Genomic DNA, 22,331 nt, shown 5'->3' on the forward strand with positions numbered 1-22,331 from the left:
ATTATGTTAAGTTACACAATCTGTCTTTTCCTTCATGACTGTCTAAAGACTATATGAAGGCAAGAAAAAACAAAAAGCTCAAATTATATTGGCTCACATGACTGACTCCTAATACTCAGATAATCACATTTCTGTGACAGTTTTCCAGCAGTAAAAAAGCTTCTAAATGAAAGGTGAGATTGCTTAGTCATCAGGACTTGATGATGTAGTTGTACCTGCCACAGGGGATTGTATTACATGACCTATGATTACCATTCTATTCCTATTTCTCTGTTGCACAAACTGCCCAGCAGAATTCCTAAAATTGAAAGGTGACTCAATCTCCCTATCCAGAAATAACGTTGATATTTTTTTGCAGGGGTATAAGCTCCAGCTTGCAGTGTGATGATAAAATCCTTCCTGAGACACCCAGGGAAGGTCTCTACCATGTAGGAGTTTCCATCACTGTTCCTAGAGGCTTACTGAGCAATTCACATGCTTCCCACGTACCACATTTCCACCATCTGCAGCTTCCACGTGGTTTCCAGATGTCCTATTGCCACCAGCAGCCGTTTGTGCGGCAGCCTCCAGAGCAGGGCTTTCTCACCGTTTCCAGGGCAATGCAGCATGGCCACACATGTAGCCAAAGCTCACCAAAACACCATCTCTGGCTACACAGCATCCCACCACCAGCCAGAAGGCTAAACTCAGGCCAGACCTTGTCTTAATTGCACAAAGTGATTCAGAGCAAGAGGAATTGTGTCCAGCAGGCTGCAGAGAGGATTTTTTGAAGGTGGATTGCAGAGGGCGAGAGCTGCTTGCAAGAGACAGGTGCCAGGAAGGGGACAGAGCTTTTGGAGGATGGGAGTGTTTTCTAATGAAGATGGCCTGAAGAATATGATTTGTGTGCTTGAGCACGTCCAACCAGTATGGCCACCTTCAGTTAGGAAATGTTGTGTGCTCCTTCCTGATCATGGAGACTGATCTCAGAGTTGGCTATTTTGCACAACTGCTTTCATTTCGGGTCATTTCAGTCCATTCAGAAAAAACTTCATCTGCTTCCTCTATCATTGTCTTTCCAAAATACAGAAAAGCCTTCTTTTAGATTTTGGTTTGTTTTTTGGGTTTTTTTGCTCAATGAGCAGGTAAGAAGCATAAGTGGCCAATTCAGAAAGATTGCTTGTCCCAAAATTGCAGGAAGCATTTGCATGCTCTTGTGAAAAAGATGTGGCACCTTAGTTGTTACTTGATTTTCAAGTTGTTGCACCTAGACGAAGTCATAAGGTAGAAACTCACTTGGTGTTTTAAATAGCTAGTTCTGGCGAAGTGTCACCTTTCCCTCAGGTTTGGGGAGTTTGGTGTGTGAATACAGCTAATTTAGGCATTATACTGCATTCTCTTGGCTGGGTGGGTGTTGGATCAGGTGTTTGTGGCTCTGTGGGACCACCAGATAGGTGCACTCTGCAAGACCATCCTCAGTGCCAAGGGCTGCAGGTTTGCATTCAGGGTGGCTGGAACATGAGAATGTCACCCCCAGCACCTGAAAAACGCCCATTCTCAAGCTTCTGGCTCTGTGTTGAAGGGTTTTTTACAATACCTTACAGAGGAGATGCCTGGTGCAATCTGTGTTTTGGTGGATGCTGCAAGAGGGCTGTGAGTTGCAGACAGTGCAAGGGAGAGGGAATCAGTATCTCCTGTGAAGCTGCAAGCAGCTTCTTCTAGGGACAGGCACACAAGCAAACTTCCTCCTCTTATCTCTCACTGTACTTGTCAAATCAGACAGTGTTCAAAAATACTAGTCTGGTTTTGTGGAAACAAGGGCTGTTCTCTAAAGACATTGGAAGCAGGTAAAGCAGCTACCTTGGTCCTTTTGTCTAAAGGAGACAGGTTTCATTTGAACTACCAAAATATATTGTAGTTTTTTAGTCCAGGACACAAGTACTGTTTTTCAAAATACTGCATTCAGCTGCCAATCTCTTCCTATGAGAATGCACTGGATTTCCAGGTTTCCCCTCTTAAGTCTTGCTTTAGAGATTTCTGCTTTAGGGTTATGTGTGTGTTTTTTAAAATAAAAATAATTAACCCCCTCCAACAAAAGTTCATCTTTACATCTAAAAAGACAAACATAAAATAACCTGCTTACTGATGGCTAGATGAAGAACAAAGCTGAATGGTGAGAAGGTTGATTTATAATGCATTTTCCCAAAAAACAATTGCTGAAAGAAGAATACGAGAACCAGGCTTAAGCAATGGAAAAATTGCACATCATTTAAAAATAATAAAAAACCTGCTATAATAATCCTCAGTGAAACAATAGTTTAGTCCTTCTCCACTCTAGAAGTAAACTACAGTCTGAGCAAATGTAATATTATTCACCCAACTGTGTTCTCACTTAGGTCAAGTTTAATTAAGACTTGTCTTAATTCAAACAGTAATATCACATCCCTGATAAAGAGCAAGTTAAACCTCCCCTTGCATTGAACACCATCACATTCCCAAGAGTTTCAGTGTTAGCTCAAGTTAATTATGTTTAAATTATTTCCTTTAGTGTGCTGCTGTAAAGATCATCATCTGACCCCTCAGAACAGGAGCAGCAAATTAAAGCTTTCTGCACTGCCAGCAAAGGCTGCCTTACCACTGCACCCTCGTGGTGGTTTGCCTGCCTTGAATTTTAACACTGAAGGGCTACATCATGTAGAAATCATTGCTCAGTTACACTGCTTGGCTTCTTATCTCTTAAGATTCTTCCAGGGAGGTTTTCAAAATTCTTATCATCCAAATATCTTTGTCTGGCACTGGCACGGAAACAAAAATCACTGAGCATAAATGCTCCCCTGTGGAAGTTTTTAAGCATGGGAATGTGTAAATTGGAAGCTGTTTCTGTCTTACTGCACAGCTAATTACACAAAACTTCCAGGTGAGACAGTTGAGAAAAAAACAATGTTTCTTGGGCAGCATTCCCTTTTTGATTGTTTTAAAATGAGCCCTTCAAATAGACAAGGGACAGGAATGAAAGAAACTGGATGAAATTGCCTTGAATCTGTTTTACAAGTTTTCAAAGTTTTTAGCTAAGGAACATTCAAATTATCAGAAAATTGGGATCTTTTTCATATATTGTGAGTATACAGGTGCTCTGGTCATAAAATCAAACCAAAAAACAATGAACCAGAAGAATTTGTTTGTAGTTAGTGTTATCAGAATTCTTGTGCTGAAGACATGCCGAATGTCTGCACAAATTAAAAACCATGAAGTACACAAAGGGACCTTTTCTGATTCTGGCAAATGCTTCCTTCTGACCTATTGTGGTGAATTTCTCCACTATAAATAAATAAAAAATTACTTAAGGCTTTCTCCTAGACACACTTTGTGATCTGATGGGTAGGGATGATGCCATCTGAAGAAGACAGACCATTCTTTTTTCCTGCTGTACAGGGGTTTTCACAGAAAAAAAGCTTAAAAGCAGCAGAAATCTACAAGCTGTTTTTTCTTACAGCCTCTGTTCAAAAAGGGTGGCATTACATTTGCTGCATATCAGATGAATAAACATGATAACCTCAATGCTGAAAAATTGTTTAAGAGAAGGCAGAAGGCAAATACTATGTTGTCTTCTAGCCAAAGATTCAGAGGACTTTGTCCTTGGTTTAAAAATTAGGTCAAATACACCAATGCCTACAGACTAGCGCTCGTTTCAATGCCACCCTAGCAGGGAGCTCAAAGTCCCATCCAACCTGGCCTTGAATGCTTCCAGGCATGGGAAGTTTAAAGCCATTCTTCCTTTCTCTATCACTACCTGCCCTTATAAAAAGTCCCCCTTCATCTCTCTCATAGCCCTTTTCAATACTGGAGGGCTGCTAGAAGGCCTCTTCAGGGCCTTCTCTTCTCCAGGCTGAACAACCCAAACTCAGCCTCAACTTTCACAGGGGAGGTGTTCCAGCCCTCTGATGATCTTTGTGATGTCCTCTAGACTCCCTCCAACAGTTCCATGTCCTGCTCATGTTGGGGACACAGTACTCAGGGTGGGGGTCTTAGGAGAACAGAGTAGAAGGACAGAATTATCTCCTTTTACCTGCACATTGCTGGGTCATGTCAAGCTTCTCATTCACCAACAACCCCAATTCTCCTCTGGGCTGCTCTCAATCACTGCCCAGCCTGTACTTGTACTTGGGATTGCCCTGACCCAGGTGCAGGATCTTGCACCTTGTTGAACTTCATAAGGTTCACATGGGCCCACCTTTCAACTCTCCCAGGTCCCTTTGGATGGCATTCATCCCTCCAGCATGTCCACCACACCACACTGCTTGGTGTCATTGGCAAACTTGCTGTGGCTGCATGCAATCCCCCTGTCCACGTCACCCACTAAAATTTTAAACAACTTCTTTTCTAGCTAAGCCTTCTTTTTCCCTTTGAATCAGAAGTGTTTGTAAACATGTATATTTGCAACATGAATTTACTTTAGTTGCATAATAACTATAATTTGTCAGTTTACAGCAGAGCAGGTTAAGGTCAAATTTACATGCTCTGTTTGAAAGTACATCTGGCATTAGAAGAGCCAAGGACGCTGCAAGCTGGAGAAAAAAGCTTCCCCTCATGTCCATTCACTTTGCCAAGTAGTCTCCCTAGTTTTTGTTTGAAGCTGAAATTAGCTAGTTTGGGACTGGTTTGGAAATTTGTTTTTGCTGAAGAGAGAAGGGCCATTCAAGTGTGGGAAAAACTGTTTAGTAACAAGGTGTCAGATAGCTTTGAGCCCAAGTTGAAAATCTAAGTTTTTCCCTTCTATTTGCTAACTATGCTTAGCCTTGAAGTAGTACTGACTGCATGGGGTAGGAGCAATTTGGCCACTTTGCTTAAGTGCCTGGGTATAAAAGCCTCTAGAAGAAAATCCATCAAGATAAAAAAAAATCTTTCAGATCAACACAGTATTTTTCTATTAAGCCTGTTCCAGTTAATGCAAAATCTAGAGTTTCATTTAACCTTTGCTGCATATTTGGGAAGCCATAATCTCAAAATACATTTGAAGTCACTTTTGCTCAGACAAACAGAAAGGTTAGGGTGTATTTAAATACCCAAATCCACATATGTGTTCTGCAGGATTCCTGCTAACTGATCCTGAAGTTCTTTGACAACACAAATGCCTACAAGCTTTCAAATTAAAGCTCCCCAGGTTCACCAACTTCTGCTTCTGAGACTACTCAAAACATGTCTCTTTCAGCCTGAGGATTAGCCTGCATATCCATGTTTATCCTGAACATACCAAACCCAGATCACAGCTTGCCACATCCTCCCCTCTAAGGTGCTTGGCATGCAGTGTCTGCCAATGACAGCTTTTTCCAGAAGAGACCAGAAAGACATGATTGCTTCCCAAGACAGAGAGAGCACTGGGAATTGGGACCTGCAGCTTTGGAGGTAAATGCCTGTCCCTTTAGGATAACTAAGCATTGAGTTTCCTTCTCAGACAACCTCCACATCACGGAATTCTGCTACAAACAGCCACTGTGGGAGACAGGATTTCATTCCTGACATAGTACAGAGGTGCTCTCTAGAGACAGGGAGGAGACTGGAACCTGAGCTGGCCACTATTGTACACTGGAGTAGACAAGGAGGGGTGATGGCTGCATTCCTGCCCTGCTGCTGGTTGTGGAGGGAATGATGGTCCTTGCTTGGCTCTCAAGAGAGAAGAATTTGTTCTCTCTTTTCAGCAGCAGGAGGTACCTCACTATAAACACAGTACCAAAAGACACTGAATTCTGACCAGAAATTTAAGGGGTCTAGGATGTACAGGAAGTTGTCTGCAGCTGACTCTGCCAACTCCTCATTCTGAAACACCCAATTCTTACCAACATTTTTAAAAATGCCTGTTACCAAGGTTATCCTGAAATCACATCAGGACAAAACACATCAGGACATCCAGATTTCTAGCCTCAGAACAGTGTATCCCTGGTGCCACTGGAAGTCTGCTGAGACACAGCTTTGCTCAGTAGAAGCTGTCCTTTATTCCTGTGACCTCTACCACGGCTGGCTGTCCCTTGCTATTCTTTCGGTGAAGAAAGTTTCCTAATACCCAAGCTGTATCTCCCCTAGTGTAGCTCATCCTGTTGCTTGCTACTTGGAAGAAGAGACTCCCCCCACCTCACTACACCCTTTTCTCAGGATAAGGTGTCCCTTGTGTCCCGATTGCGCAGCTCGGCCGCCAGGCGCGTTCTCCCGCAGCGGCTCCCGGATGAGGGAGGGATGAGACGGGATGAGGAGGAGCGCGGCGGGATGCGCGGGCGGCGGGGACACCTAGTGGCGCCGAGGCCCGGCCGGGAGAGGTTTTGGGTCCTGCTGCCCCACGCAGGTACCTGGTGAAATGCTTATGGGAAAAGGAAAGTCAGTATTTTTGGACCTCTCTGTTCAAAAGAGGGAAAAAACAAGTTCAGTGTGACTAATTGTCACAAAACCGGGTCCACAAAGCGTGGCTGTTTGCAAGTGATGCACACATTTATTTAGCCTAACACTCTTTAAGTCTTGCAAATCAAGCTTCAGGAGGGAGATTAACTGTTAGAGAGGAGGAGGGTGCATTCAAAAACAGGATGTACTCAATCCAATCAAGCCTCATCCTAATGTCCTGTGTCCAACACTGACATTAAGCAGTTGACACCAAAAGCATAAGGCCAGAGCCTTCCTTAGGGACACTCCAAATACTCTTTTGACTTCATAATTTTCAGCTCATGCTAGGCCACGTACTGTTGTTGTCCATTTAGGATGTCTCAGTGTGGTGCAGACATGCCTTATACTCATGGGGCTGCAGTGCTGTGGCACAGTGGCTGGCCCTGGGCAGCGGGAGGCCCATCCCATCCCATCCCATCCCATCCCATCCCATCCCATCCCATCCCATCCCATCCCATCCCATCCCATCCCATCCCATCCCATCCCATCCCATCCCATCCCATCCCATCCCTCCCATCCCATCCTGCCCATGGCACTCACCAGTCTGGGTCTGCTATGGAGCCACCAAGACCATGTCAGGGAGGCAAGAGCTGCTCCTTGCCCTCCTACTACAGGAGATGTTTCTTAAGCAGATATAAGAACTACAAGTCAGATAGTTCTGATGCCTGCAGGAGCCATTGCCTGTTTTTAAAATTTAAAACTGTACTTTTTCTCAGCTTTTTGTGTTGAACCAATTTTTTTGTACACACACAACTCAGGTAATTGGGCTAAACTGACAGTTTTATTGAAGAAAAATTATAACATATTATATACAAATACATATAAAACACAGTCTGTTTGCAAAATGTATGTGATAAAAATTAACTAGATCTAATCATAATGTCTGAAGGGGAGTCACAGACTGGTGTCATGAAGACATGGCCAAGAACAGTCTGGCATCAGGATGGCCTGGGGACAGCCAGGTGCTTGGGGCACTGTCCCTGCATCCATCCCTGCTGTGTTTCCCTGTGTCACTCTCTCAAAGGACGCTGCTGAGGCTCGGAGCAGCGGTCTCCAGGCACCTGCCTGGCACTGGGAGCAGGACACTGCTGCTCCTGCTCCCGTGGGTGGTGGGTGCCATGGAAGGCCCTGCGCACAGCCCTGAATGCCCTCCTGAACAGGGACTGTCCCTGCTGCTGCACTGTGGCGTGACGGGTTGTGAGGGAAGGAGAGCTATCTCCAGGGGGCTGTGAGTGCAACAGGCAAGCTCCTGCCTGCCCTCCTGGCACGAAGGGCACTTTCCAGGAAGAAAGGCCAGTTTTTGTGGGTCTGGTGCCACTGGCCTCCCCTCGCTGCTGTGGTGCTCGAGTTGGGAACATGGCTGGCTCATCCTCGGTGTCCATGGAATCAGATGTGCTCTGCAGTTTGCTGATAGCCTCTCCTGTTCCTGCTGTGCCCTTATCCTCTTCCCCTTGAAACAGCTCTTGGTCACTGTGCACTTCAGATGTGCCTTGGGACTCCTGGCATTTGCTGCATTCTTCCCACACGTCTGAGGGCACTGGAGATGTGACATCCTCTTCCAGTGTCTCACGTGACTGCTTCTTGTCAAGCTTGTTTTCACCGTTCTCTTCCTCATTGGCCAAGGTCTGTGGATCATTGGGAACATAGAATTCAAGCCACTGCAGCACCTTCTGCCTGCTCGAAACGGCCTCCAACCTCTCCAGACCTGTTGGCAATGGCTGCCCAAGGTTGAGAGATGAGCTCCCCTGGGAGGTGAGAAAGGAGAGAGGGGTATTTCTTGAGGAGTTCTTCCCCAGCTTGAGTAAGAACTTCTTTACATTGAGATGGCAGAGCCCTGGAATAGGTTATCCAGGGAGGTTTATGGAGTCTCCCCCTCTGGAGACATTCCAAAGTCACCTGAACTTTTCTGCATGTAACCTGCTCAAGTTGATCGTGCTTTGGCAGGGTGTGGGACTGGACTATCTCCTGAGATCCCTACTAATCCTAATATCTGTGATTCTGTGTGATTCAGTGATTCTGTTATTTGTAAAGGTCACCTGTCTTCCTCCAGGAAATACCTGCTGGAGACCTAGCAGCAGCAGCTGCTGGAACAGTGCTGTGGGAGGGGGATGGGGCTGCAGAGGTGCAGTGCAGTAGCCGGGCCTGGTCAGAGGGAGGCTCATCCCCCTGTCCCATCCTGTCCCATCCTGTCCTGTCCATGGCAGTCACCTGCCTGGCTCTGCCATGCAGTCACCTCCCTGGCTCTGCCATGGAGCCACCTCCCTGGCTCTGCCATGGAGCCACCAAGACCAAGTCAGGAAGGCAAGTTCTCCTTGCCTCCTGGCCCTCCTCAGTGGAGCCCTGCACATGGGATGGGCCTGGCCAGCTTTCTTTAGCCCTTGCAAGGGCTTCCACTTACTTCACATGATGGCTGGGGAGCCCTCCATCCCATGAGCTCTGTGGGTGGAGGAGCGGTCTGAGCCTGCCCCCATGGAGGGACAAGGCCTGGGCCTCTGGCTCTCCAGAGGCTCTGCCTCTGGCGGCCTGTGACGGACCCTTGGGAAGCAAGACCAGGAGGAGGAAGAGTGGGATGGAGGCACTGCCTTGGCAGTGTCCCCCACAGTGCCAGAAAACCCAGCCCCAGCCCCCAGGCAGCTCCGTGCAGCCCTGGCCCACAGCCGGCCTGTCCCTGCTGCCCCGTCCCTCACGTGGTGCATCACGTCCAGGCTCAGCAGCTTCCTGTGCATCTGCAACTTGGCATTCTTCACATGGCTCTCTGTGTCTGTCTGACACTCTCTGCTGCTGGGGCTCCAGCACCTCCTGGGGGAAGGGCTCTCCTGGGAGTGGGCACCCCAGGGCTCTGCACTCCTTCGATCCCCCAAGGCCAAGGCCAGGCCTCGCAGTGTCACAGTGGTCTCTGGGCACGATGCAGCCCCTCATCACAAAGCCCTGGCAGCTGAACCCAGGCCCCATTGCCTGTGCACATCTTCCATGGCAGACAGAAGAAATTATACAAAAAAATTTATCCCTCAGTCCTTATACCTTAAGCAGATATAAGAACTATAAGACAGATAGTTCTGATGCCTGCAGGAGCTGTCACCTGCTTAGAGGTAATAAGAATACCCTGTGAAATTTAAAACTGTACTTTATTTCAGCTTTTTGGACTTGAACCAATTTTTTGTATGCACGCAACTCAAATAAATTGGGTAAATTGACAGTTTAGGTAAGAAAATCAAACAGTTACTATATAGATATGTGCAATACATTTTATTTGTGAAGCATTTGTAGTAAACTTATGGAACATATCTAATCATAGTCTGTCTGAAGGGGAATCATTGGCTGGTCTCATAAAGCCACGGCCAAGAGTAGTCTGACAGCAGGATGGCCAGGCTGTCATCGATCCATCAAGACCTGCATACATGTCAGGGTTGGAAGTTGCTCCTCCTGCTGTGGGAGTTCTCTTTCAGTGTCTCCTGCTGCCATGGCAGGGTGGCATTTCTTCTCGGAGCCCTGCGCTTGGGACGGGCCCGGCTGTTCCACTGCAGCAGCTGAGGAAGGCCCTTCTTGCTTGGCAGGGTGCTGGGGTGCTTCCCACCATCCCGAGAGCTCCGTGGGAGCAGTGGCAGCCTGTCTCCATTGAGGTCTGAGGCCTGGGGCTGGGTGTCTGGAGGCACTGCCTCTGGCTGCCTTTGTCCCCCCTGCAGGAAGGAAGAGGAGTGGGATGGAGGCAGCTGCCTTGGCACAGTGTCCCTCACAGTGCCAAGCAAGCCCAGCCCCCAGGCAGCTCCGTGCAGCCCCATCCCACAGCCGACCTGTCCCTCACCTGGCACATCCAGACCAGGCCCAGCAGCCCCTTCTGGCACTTGGCATTCTTCACATGGCTCTCCATGTCTCTCTGACACTCTCTGCTGCTGGGGCTCCAGGGGAGATGCACCTCCTGCGGGAAGGGCTTTCCTGAGAGTGGGCACCGCAGGGCTCTGCACTCCTTCAATCCCCCACAGCCAGAGCGGGGCCCTGAAGTGTCACAGTGGTCTCTGGGCACGATGCAGCTCCTCATCACAAAGCCCTGGTACCTGATTCCATTTCCAGTGCATGTGTTCCATGGAAGATATAAGAGACCATATAAAAACATTATTTTTGGTTTTGAATCAATTTTTTTTATGCATACAATTTAGGTAATTGGGCTAAATTGAGTTTTATTGAAGAAAAATTATATTATATGCAAACACATATAAAACATAGTCTGTTTGCAAAATGTGTGTGATAAAAATTAACTAGATCTAATCATAATGTCTGAAGGGGAGTCACAGACTGGTGTCATGAAGACATGGCCGAGAACAGTCTGGTAGCAGGATGGCCTGGGGATAGCCAGGTGCTTGGGGCACTGTCCCTGCATCCTTCCCTGCTGTGTTTCCCTGTGTCACTCTCTCAGAGGACACTGCTGAGGCTCGGAGCAGCTGTCTCCAGGCACCTGCCTGGCACTGGGAGCAGGACACTGACAGGTCATTGCCAAGAAGCCCTGCGCACAGCCCTGAATGCCCTCCTGAACAGGGACTGTTGCTGCCATCATGTCAGGGACAGGGGAGGAGATCTGTCATGGGAACTGTGTGGACATCAGACAAGCTCCCGCCTGCTCTCCAGGCACTGGGGGATCTTCCCAGGAAGGAGGGGATGGTGCATGGCCAGTGCTGGTGGGTGTGAGGGTGCTGAGCTAGCCTGGCCAGTGCTGCTCTCTGTGATGGCTGGGCCTGGCTTGCCCTCGCTTGGACAACACTGGACTCAGGCATGTGGCTGGCTCATCCTTGGTGTCCATGGGACCAGCTGGGCCAACAGACGTGCTTTTATAGGTTTGCTTCCATCTGAAGTCAGAAGCTTGTTTTTAGCAGCTGGACATGACACAGCATGGAGTCTGGCAGAGCTTGCTTTTCTCTCTGTCCCGGAACAGCCCATGCTTGTATCACAGTTTGTCACATCAAAAACAAGGTCAAAGTATGCAGAGCTACACACACCCTCCAAGTACATACAACCCCCAATGATAAGCCTCAGTTAGGTAGGCAATATAAGCCACTATTGGGCAATAAGAGCTCTCGGTATGTTTTCTTTAGAGGTGTGCATGATATCTGCCAGATAGCATGAGTATTTCCCTTCCTGCAATCAAAGAGCAGGGTCCCAACAGCAGAAGTAAAAATCAGCCTCTTGCTCTGAAAACTGCGTGGGACTAGCTCAAAACTTGAGTTCCTGCTGAGCTGGGGACAACTGGCCCAGTCACTTCATATGGGAGCAGCAGCCACTTGAGGAAGCAAATTGCTTCTATTGCACCTCAACACAGACAAGTGCAAGTCACCTGGTGGCAATTAAAGGGGGCCAAACCTTGACTTCCCTGTGAAAATATTTACACAATCACTTGCAAAGGATATGTGCATGCTAACAAAATCCTTATAATAAGCAGTCTTTGTCATCACCTGTTCCTTGAGGGATCAAAATATGTCCCTGTATTCACCAAAGAGCAAGCATCAGAATTGAGAGGGCAGGGTGCAGTATGTATGCAATGAACAAATCCCAGTGTCTGTAGTACTCAGCTGTACATTCATGGAGGACTTGGAGTGCTGGGCTAATGGCTAGACTCAATCGTGTTGAGGGTATTTTCTGACCTAAATTGGGTATGTGTTTATGGGTGACACATTCCCACCTGTTTCTGGCATCCTGTCATATACAGGACTCATGCTTAAGTTCATGCAATTTGAAATTGCTGAACAAGGAACTGAATATCCATTTTATAATTGGGAAACTACTTGCAAGAGAAAGGGAAATTGCAACTTAGGTAGTAGTACCAGCTGGACAAAAGGACTCTGTGTGAGTCCCAAATGTTACCTGTTTAGCAGGAGAAAACTCACTGCTAATTTTCCCCTTCCTTCCCTCAGAAGACCATTAGGAAGCAGATGTGGACCACAGGAAAGCTCTGTGCTTCTCCACAAGCTTCCTAAAATCCAAGGAGGTGCACAGCACACACCCAATTGGCTGAGAGTCAGTGTTTAACAGATGTTACACTCTGTGTAATTCAGAAATAAAGATGCATTTTTTACCTGGCTTGTTTGAGGCTGCAGGAGGTGAAGGGCCTCAAATCCAAGACTTAAAAAGGAAAGAACAGGAAAGCAGGGAGAGGTAGCTGCCAGCTGCCACCCCTTCAGCACCACAAATGGTGAATTGTGATAGGCCTATATCAGTATTGTTGGAGTGAGCACCTTCAGGAAAAGATGACAAGCTTGCATATCTTTGGACACGAGGCACATTGTACAATTTTCAGCAACAGACATGGATAGTCTGAAGCCCAGAGGGGCAAAAGGTCGGAAATTAAAAGCAGACTTTCTATTAAGAACATAAATGTAAGGAATCAAAGGAATATAAATTCTTGTTAAGAAAACTCCACCCACTACACATGCTAGAGGAAATAAAAGACAGGAGGACTTCTGTCCCAATTTTATTTTTTTTTACAGACCTGCTTCAATGAAAGATTGAAACAGTCAAACTAAAACAGACATTAAATGCTCATACCATTTACAATATTTACAGAATATACATTTTTCTTTTTTGCTCAGCAGGTAATTATAGCCACTTGGGACAAAAGTGCAAGTGAAAGGAATCACTGATGTACAAAGTTAACTTCCCTGTTGATCATGTTGCAATGCTTGAACTAACAGAAGTAGCCAGTGTGGTAAATTCTCTTTATAGTAACCAAGCATGGATGTCACTTCACAGAGACAGATCCTGCTCAGTCATACCAAGCCTAAACCAGAAGGAAGCTATTACTCTACCTAGAAAATTGATGAGTGAGTTCACAGGTGATCCCATCTTCATTTTAACATTGAAAAGCAGAATTGCAGTGTTGAATTTTCTATTGTGCACATTGACAGCAATTAATTTCATATGCTCTGTTGTATTAAATACTAAAATATATTTTAACTTCCTTATTGTACATGCTATAAAATTACACTAAAAATTTCAAGTTTCTGAAGTAACAATTACCCTTTTACATATATATTCTCTCTATATTTTTAAAATATTTAGATTTTTTTTTAATACCCAGGATAAAGATATACTAGTTCCAGTATGGCTGCATTTTATCATAACATATACCAGAGTCCCATACATAACCAAAGCCTCATCTAAAAGCTAGTTTTGAAGATATTCTACTTTGGTTTCCTTCACATTTTTTTTCTTCCCTTCTTTTTAAATCATCTTTCTAAAGGTAGCTGTGCTACCTTTTAACTTCAGGTTGTGCTCTACCTGGAGTGTGGGCTGAACTTCAGTCCCCTCCAACTAATAAGCCAAGTCACAGAGCCACTGATGGACAAGCAGCAGGTGATGTTTTTCATCTCCTGGAGTGTTCCTTCAATACAGTACTGCAATCTCCAAGTCAGACATAATTTGAGTCTGTCAATACTTGACATGAACAGGAATTACTTCAGACCTGGATTTTGTTGAATCTACAAGGGGCTGCCTTTCCATACACAAGCTGTACAAGCTCAAGTGCAAAACAGAGTGCACGGTGGTCTCAGCTACGTGCTGTTCAATAAAAAGAAGTTTGAATTTTACTGATACACCCAAATTTTCTCCACAATCATATCCTCAAGTAGCACCAACCATTTAAATTTTAATCTTTAGTATATATACATACATCTTTTAATAATTTATGTACACACACATAGATATGGCATCGGTATGTGGAGAAACTTATTTACAGTTAGTTGGAAAAATGAAATTGTATCAATTTACAGTATATGAAGACAAAATTGGCATTTGTGCTTTCTGTTTGTACAGCAGTAATTTTTGTGATTTCAAAAAAAGTTCATATTTTTATTTGCATCAAGACATGTTACATGATGAAAAAAGTTGTAAAACAACTACGATTTAGAATAATGGAGCATTAATTCTCCTCATACATCCCACTAAGTCTACAGAATAGTTGCTTTTTATAAAAATTCTCCATTTAAACCCCTTTGTGGTTACCCAAGCTTGCTTGAGGATCTTCTTAATAAATAAAGATACACAGCAGAAGAACCACGCATCCTGTCTTGCACTGTGCACATTCATGAGATAAAAGTTTCTGCCCTCACTGAGTAACACACTGATACACACCACTTAAACCTCACTTGTTAGTCAGGACCTCAAAGTGCTTTTAAAAAGAAGGAAATACCCCGGTTCTACAAAGCAGTTAGGAGGCACAAGGAATAAGGCTTGAATTTCTGTCTTCAGACACCGACCTGGCCATGGAAACTAGGGACTTAAGCTTCAGATTCTCCCTGATCTGTTTATTGGGCTGGAGAATTCTGTTTTCTCAGGTAATCTATACTCCTGGAGGTACACACTTGTTTATGATGTGTAATGTTAGCAACAACAACAAAAAAAGCAGCTTCACAGCCCGAACTACCCAACTGTATTTCAATGCCCAGCTGTATTTCCATAAATGTATTTTTCTCTTGAAAGCATGAAATGGTTTCATAAGAAAGCTGTTAAATTAAAAACAGAGCTAAGTTTAATCTTCATAACAACTAAGTAAATACAGGTAGTCTGATAGAGCAGGCTTGAACTACTTCTTTGACCAGGCTAACAAGTGTTTTCTGGCCAATAGTAATTTCAGCATCAGCCTATACAGAAGTTACTGCCTTCCTGACATGTTTACACTTCATTAACCATTGGAGACCATAAAGGTATTGCTAAGATATACAGCTTTAAATAATTAATTAAAAACTTACAGTGAATTTCATAGTTTTTTTCTTAAATACAAAGACTAGTAGGCTGGGTGCTGAAGAACGACTGCTGCCGTCCATCTCAGGAACTAAAATGCACAGCATGTGTACCATTACTCTGTAAGCATTTGAATTATTTTAGGAAGAAGAAATCTTTAGTGTCCTAGTAGGAAGTCATAGCATTCACATTCATTTCAGGAAACATTCACCTTTTCCAGACTACATACTACTCTTCCTTTAGCCATTATTTATGTGCACTTTTGCAGTGTTTTTCCACAGGCTTCTGGTAGATGGAGTTTTCTTCTAGTCCTCTGTTTTGACAAACTACCCTCTTAGAGATGGCTGCAAGATCCCTTTTTCAACGAGGTGAGATTTCAGGGTTTTATACACACTTAGTTGTTGTTCAGGCTGAAGTATCAACAGCTGTTTCAGTAATTTGCTGGGATTTGGACCCCTGTCAATGAAAAAAAATTTGTTTTGTGACCACAGCTCTAATGAGCCTTTTAGATTTCCTCTTGCTGCCCAACCAATGCCTTCCCTGTCTTGAGGGCACCAAGTTACAGATTTCTCCCAATCTGTCTCCTCAGGATGCATGGGCCAGCATTACTGGCAAAGCATACTCTTAGCTAAATATAAACAGAAACTAAAAGCATTTCTATTTGCTGTCCAATGGGGATATTAAGAAGTCTTATGACAAATAAGATTCCTTGATTCATCTTTTATCACTGTAATAAATTTTTTTATTAGCACATCCTCGTTTAGTTTCTGTTGTCTGCCAGATAAGCTATGTACTACTGAAATAAATGGGAAATTGGCCAAGTCAGTAAAGAAAACTGCAAATTAAACTAAGCTTTTCTAAATATCAGCCACATTTTTAGCTAGCCATTTACAATCTACTTCTAAGATGAACCAAATATAAGGCAAAGAATCTGTTGCTGATTAGGTATCTAGTAATTATTTAGCCATATGCATTTACAAAACTAAGAGCATGTCTTGATTTGGCCCCTTGAACCACCTCTGCCTCAGAAACTAAAATGTCTGTTATAAGAGAATTGTGATTCCCATGATTTCATCTTGAAAGCTGGTGTGGTTCAGGAAAGATGAGCAATATTTTAGGAAGTTGTCTCCTTTCTTTAACTATAGCATTTTCATCTGAAACAGAAAATCCAAAGCCAAGCAACTGAGAAATACTGAAACTCATGGGAAGAACTGCAGTCTCTCAATCTACAAGCTCTTTAGGAACCACACAGGGAAAGCAGATGCTGCACACCCCTCCTGCCTGAAACCCCATCCTACACCTTTCTGTAATCAGTAAATTCTAGTAAAACTTCTGCTAGGCTGCTACACAAAACTTTCTTGTATTTCAGGTACACATTATTACCTTCAATAGAAGTCACAGAAATATTCAGGCATAGTTTGAACCTGACAGAATGTCCCTAGGTCGGGACACTTGTTTTCTTAATAGTCCTGTATTTGAAGTGACTGGATAAATCCTATTTAGCAACCTGCAATCTCTGCTATGCTAACATAACTCCTATGCATTCATTATGGCACAGCTCCTGTGCATGTTTCAGTAATTAATATTGTAAAAAGTCCATACCTTATGAAACTGGTGATGTAGACATGAACAAAAGTGGCCATCAAGTACTGACAATCAAAGCGATCCATTATCCCACCGTGCCCAGGGATTGTGTCTGCAAAATCCTTTTGGGTGTGAAGGACAAGAAGGGGAAAGAAAAAAAAAAAAAAAGATGGTCAGTGGTTCCCATGAAACACACCAATGATGTTATCTCTTGGCAGCAGCACATTAGGGCTGCAAGTAAGCCATGGTTTCACTGCCTGGAGCCAAAAGTTAGCGAGAGGCTCCTTTGCTAAAGGAGTTTTTAACTGCAAAGGCAAGCCAAGGGGTGAGAAGAAAAAGAAGAGAAGCAGCAATTTGTCCACAGTTTTGCACAAGAGGACAGTAGTAGGTCAGGTGCAGGTATGCCAGTACTGAGAACAATTGTGTGCCTATATACACTTTGTTTTGTAGCAAACCTCTTAAGCTGCTGGCTGTTGTTTCTTGCCTCTGCAGAATCTAATTCTCTTCTTTAAGACCTTTTTTGCTTTATCATCTACCATAGTTAAAAACCATAATATGTGCAAACAATATAAATTCATCTAACAGAATCAAAAAACACACTGTGAAAAAATTATCACTACTGAAAAAAAAATTTCTGATGCAAACAAAGCTTGATATACTACCTTTGTGTTACCTAGCTCATCTATAGAACAGGTTTATCAATAAAAATACCTTCAGACATCCTTTCTGTCAGCCACATTCACTCGTGTCCTCTCTGAGTGAAAACCTTGACCTTAGCCATGTGGGATGACTGCCAGCAAGTTAAACTAGTTCTGCCCAATGAAGAGCAGGCATTGAGGGCACTGCCTTCAGCAGCAATTCCACAACATCCCTGACTTCTGTCAGTCCTCAAGTCATCACTTTGGGGCCCAGAAGTATTAAAAGGAATCTACTTTTTTACTTATCACTTTAAGAATAAGTGCTGCTTTTCAGCAGCATTTTTTTCACCCCGAATTCCTTCTTCACACAAAGTCTTTTGCTATGTGGCTGTACAGGAATGAGAGTGCTGTGGCCAGCAAAGTGCTGGGCAAGCTGCTGGGACCAGCATGAGAAAGAGGGGTAAGTACAAGCATATGTACAGGAGTTCAGCACAAACAGAGAGGTTTACAGAATTCTGTGCAAAGTACACACCGGCTTGGTGGACATACGGAACAACAACATGAACAACAAGCAACAGGGTAAGAATTACAGCAGTCCTACCAAGACATAAAGAAGGTCGGGAGAAATTTGGGGCTGCCCTCTTGCCATACTCCTGCTGCCATTTAATACCAGCCAAGGACAGCATTGCCACAAGCGACAGCGCACACCTTGCAATAAACAGAGGGTAGCAGGTCACACAATTTGCCAGTACACACTCCTGTTACAAGGCAGATGTTTGGCAAAGGCAGCCAAACATCTCATGCTTTGGTGAGCCTGACACACTAGCATCTGCCTGTGACACCAATGCCACCTGTAAAAACCAGCCAGCCAAAATCTGAAGGGTAAACCACTGTCAGCACTTTTGAGGTGTCTACAGATTGCCCTTCATGTCAAGTACAATATCTCACATCTTGCTTGTCTAAACCACTTCTGCAACATGATTTGGAAGAATAATTATTGTCCAAATTATGTAACCAAATTATTCTTAGATTTCCAGCATTGAAGTCTCATGCTGACTATGCAAAGTTTGAAGAATATCACACACATACACCTGATAAAACTAAGTCCTGCTTCTGATACTAAAAACCAGCCAAAACATTGTTGCAACTCAGTAGAAATACAATTGTAATGAAGGATTTAAAAAAATCCCTAACCCACCAATTTATCTAATCCAAAGAGAAAAACAAAAGACAATTTAGAGGCTTATAGGATTCATTACATACCTTGATTTTGAAAGCTCTTTTAAATCCACTGGCAAAGAATCCTCCAAACGGCCCAATTAATGAGGCAAATGTTGACAGTGCAAAGCTGTGCAACTGAAATGGGTACATATTCACCGTTTCCTACAAGAAAAATAATTAACACTGTGTTTCAATATGTTTGATTGTAGGCATCTTTAGCTTACATATTTAAAGGGTCAGAGAGTACATTACATATAACCAATGCTGGTAGTGCTTTTTCACACAGCACGGAAGTAATGGAACTAACATTCAGGATTCTGTGTGTGGAAGAGAGTAAAACTCCAATCCTAACAGCAGCTACACACTACAGGCTTACTTCAGCCTGCCACTATTTCCAGCCATAACAAGCCCTTGTCCACTTCCCACAGAAAATTCGAAGGTTGCTCTTCAAAAATAAGTTTGCTAAATGCCTCAGTGGCATCCATGTGCAGCACAAAGAGAGCACAGGCCTCAAGAGCACGGGCAGGTTCCCCTCAGGTGACCACATCCCCTGTAGGAGCAATGGAGGGGCTCATGGTATCGATGCAGTTCTTAAGGTTAAGCTTTCCCAGCATTCAGATATCCTTCTAAAATTATTTGGAAACCCATTTAAGCAGGATTTCAATTTTAACCAAAGCCTGTTTTTTTCCCTTACCCATCCCAACACAGCCTGAAGCAATGGTGGCACAGAGTACTTCTTCATTTGGAAGAGCTCTGAAGGTTCACACTCTGTCACAAATCTGTTGGTTTCACTGTTGTATTCCACAGGGCAGACAAAGTACTGATGTTGAGCCAAAAAATAGGAAAACTGAAAAGCAAACAAGAACACCTGAATTAGGCATTTGTTATTACACTCAAAACCCCCACAGTAAATGGCTTTATCACCACAAGCTCAGGGTAATAAAAATCTTTCTAATAAGAGACACCGAATGGAGAAAAATCAGCCTGCCTTAACTAGAGTGCCTCAACAAGGCAGATGCTCCATGAGCTTAGTGAGGATTTCCCAAATTATTTTCCTTTTTCTATCTCTCAGATTCTATCTTCTGTATTAAAAAATCCAAAAATGTCATCCACTCATAATTTTTTTGCAGTTCACTTGTCCATTAAAACTTGAATATTTCCTCTACTAAGTTTGGCTATTATGAGTTCTGCTGACCTTGGTGACAAATTATCACAACAGTTATTTCTGATGGTATTACCATCTGTGCATGTCATTAGAGTAAATTGCTTTCCAGGAGAAATATCATTATAAAGCATGTAACACAGAGGGACTACTTCACAAAGCATAAATAATGCTACTGGTAAACTTCAATTTCAAAATGGGGATGCAACTAATAGATAAAATTATTCCAGATACTGTAACAGAAATGCCAGAAATTGGTCAATATGATCTCTTCAGTAGAGGTTAAAACCTTGCCTATACTTTGCAGCTAGTAATGAATTGGCAGAATTCTCCAGGCAAAAAAACATCCTAACCCTGAGGCTTTCAGGAGCTTGAGATAAAATTAGTTATAAATTTGGATATTTCAAGTAAAAATATGAAGTCTGATTCTATACAAAGAAATTCCCATGTGCCTGGAAATGTTCAAGACCAGTTTATATGGGCTCTGAGCAATCTAGGGTAGTGGAAGGTGTTCCTGTCCATGGCAGGGGGATTGTAAAGAGATGATCTTAAAGGTCCCTTCCAAACATGACCATTCTTTGGTTCTAAGAGTGCTTACTCACAATAAATCCAAATACAACAGTGGAAAAGAAGCCTCCAATGAACCCCTCCCAGGTCTTCTTGGGAGACAGCTAGGCACAAAAGAGATAGTGTTAGTCCATCAGTTAAATCATTGCACCTTTTTTTACTGTATTTCTTGATGTTGTTTGTGAAAATTAACCTCCTGCTTTGTTTTTCAAAGGTTTCTGTGAAATACTGAATGTCAGCAGCTGCAGCTACTGAGAAGAGTATGGTCATGACCCATTCCAGGCAAGGTGTGGAAAAGCCAACCAACCAACTTTGTCTGGTGCCAGTGGCCAATTTGAGGGAAGGGAGAGCTCCCATCCCACCCCATCTGTGGCTGCTGCTGACCCAGGTTAAGCAGCTGAACCCCCTTCATGCAGAAGACTGGGAGACCTGCAGGAGCACACCTCAGCTCTGTTGGAGACCCAGTGCTGGGGATGCTCCTCAGGAGACACCAGCTCTCTGCACAGAGACTGGATAACCAGTACAGCAAATAACCAGAGAGACCAGTGTGACAAGCTGTTACCAAATTCTATCACATTTTCAATTTAAGAGCATTTTAGTATCAGAACCAACTAAATCCCCAAAAGTTAGCATGGCAACCTCATGAAAATAATTCATGGCTTTCTGTGGGGTCTTGCATATTCTACCAGAATAGGAAGATTAATGCTTGAGCCCTTCTCAGTCAACAAGAGGAGCAGGTATATATAACTTAGTGGCTTATTTTAAAAAAGTTACTGTGCAGTAGGTATGCAGCCAAACATGCATCTGAAATCCAAAAAGAATGCAATTATAAATGATGAGGCAATAGGCTCAAACTGCATTATCCTGTAACACCAATATCATATTCACATTAATCCCAGTTTCCCATATTCAAACTTTCAGGAACAGGATAGTCTGAGCTTTTTTAGCAAAGCTGTGAATCATGTAGTACAGTGTAAACTATTTTTTTCCATTAACATGTTTTTGAACAAGTAACAAAATTGCTATAAATTGTAAAAGCTTGTTAGCAAGGAAATACCTAAGCACCTACCTTAATTAATGGAGTTCTGCCAAAGAAGAATCCAAAAATATAAGCAGTAATGTCATTACAGATAACACTTGAAATTGGAACCAGAAACCTAGAGAAAGACATTAAAAGTTTCACAGAGAAAAACTGCCTGAACCTAAACACTGGACAAAAATGGAAAGAGCCAAATTTCTGAGAAATTTTTATGTGGTATTTAGAAGGAATTATGTTTCATAATGTGTTTGCCTTGCTCCCCATGAGCACCACACTCAGCTATACTGGTTTTAGTCTTCAGCCAAGCTACATTATAACATATTCATGTTAGTTCAAGTTAAAGTGTTATTTTGATGCATGAGCTTAAAACATGAACCGGCTGGCTTTTTCCTATCAGGCTTAAAGACTGGTACCACAGGTAAGAAGAAATCAACATGTTAATGTTTTTGTAACATCAAAACAAGCAAATTACTGAAAAAGTTTAAATGACAGCTAAATTTAAAAAATATATAGTTATCCTTTATTTTTTCCCTTTGTAAGTTTGGAGCAGCTTTTAAAACGTTCTTTGCATGCAGACTGCATCTGAAGTTGTTATTCAAGCCTATAAAGCTCTCTTTTCTTTCCCCCTTTTCAAAGCAGGGATGTATTAATAAGCTAAAAGTCAGATTTTTTCATCTCCTGCTGAATTGTCTAGCAAGAGTGGCAATAAGAAATAGTTGGCTAGCAAAGGAACTAGGTTCAGTTTTTGACACATGAACATAATCACTATGAAAAGTATTTGTATATAGAAACTTTGTCAAAGGCTTTGGGCTTTCTTTCTAACTGTAAATATGTCTTGTCTAAAATAATCTCCCCAGATGTACATATATCAGGAAGAGGAGAACGTACAGCATTATGTCCTTGGAAGAACACAAACCATCTTCCACATGCTTCTTCTTTCTTTCTCAACTTGAAATTTACCCTGTCCCTGAAGAAGAGAGGGGGAGGAAAA

At 43.3% G+C, this 22,331-nt stretch overlaps 1 protein-coding gene across 1 annotated transcript in view; it reads right to left on the minus strand.

Moving 5' to 3' along the window:
* Positions 1-12,846: 12,846 nt before the first annotated feature.
* Positions 12,847-22,331, minus strand: part of CDS1 (CDP-diacylglycerol synthase 1) — a 29,080-nt gene continuing 19,595 nt past the window's right edge. The window contains exons 8-13 of the mRNA XM_063156774.1: positions 21,371-21,458; positions 20,337-20,405; positions 19,267-19,419; positions 18,615-18,734; positions 16,732-16,835; positions 12,847-15,585 (exon numbers count right to left, since the gene is read on the minus strand). Of these exons, the coding sequence (XP_063012844.1) occupies positions 15,456-15,585; positions 16,732-16,835; positions 18,615-18,734; positions 19,267-19,419; positions 20,337-20,405; positions 21,371-21,458 (664 nt within the window). The 3' untranslated portion in view covers positions 12,847-15,455. The remainder of the gene's footprint in view (positions 15,586-16,731; positions 16,836-18,614; positions 18,735-19,266; positions 19,420-20,336; positions 20,406-21,370; positions 21,459-22,331) is intronic.

Source organism: Melospiza melodia, chromosome 5 (assembly GCF_035770615.1).
Source record: "Melospiza melodia melodia isolate bMelMel2 chromosome 5, bMelMel2.pri, whole genome shotgun sequence".
Classification (NCBI taxonomy): Eukaryota; Metazoa; Chordata; class Aves; order Passeriformes; family Passerellidae; genus Melospiza; species Melospiza melodia.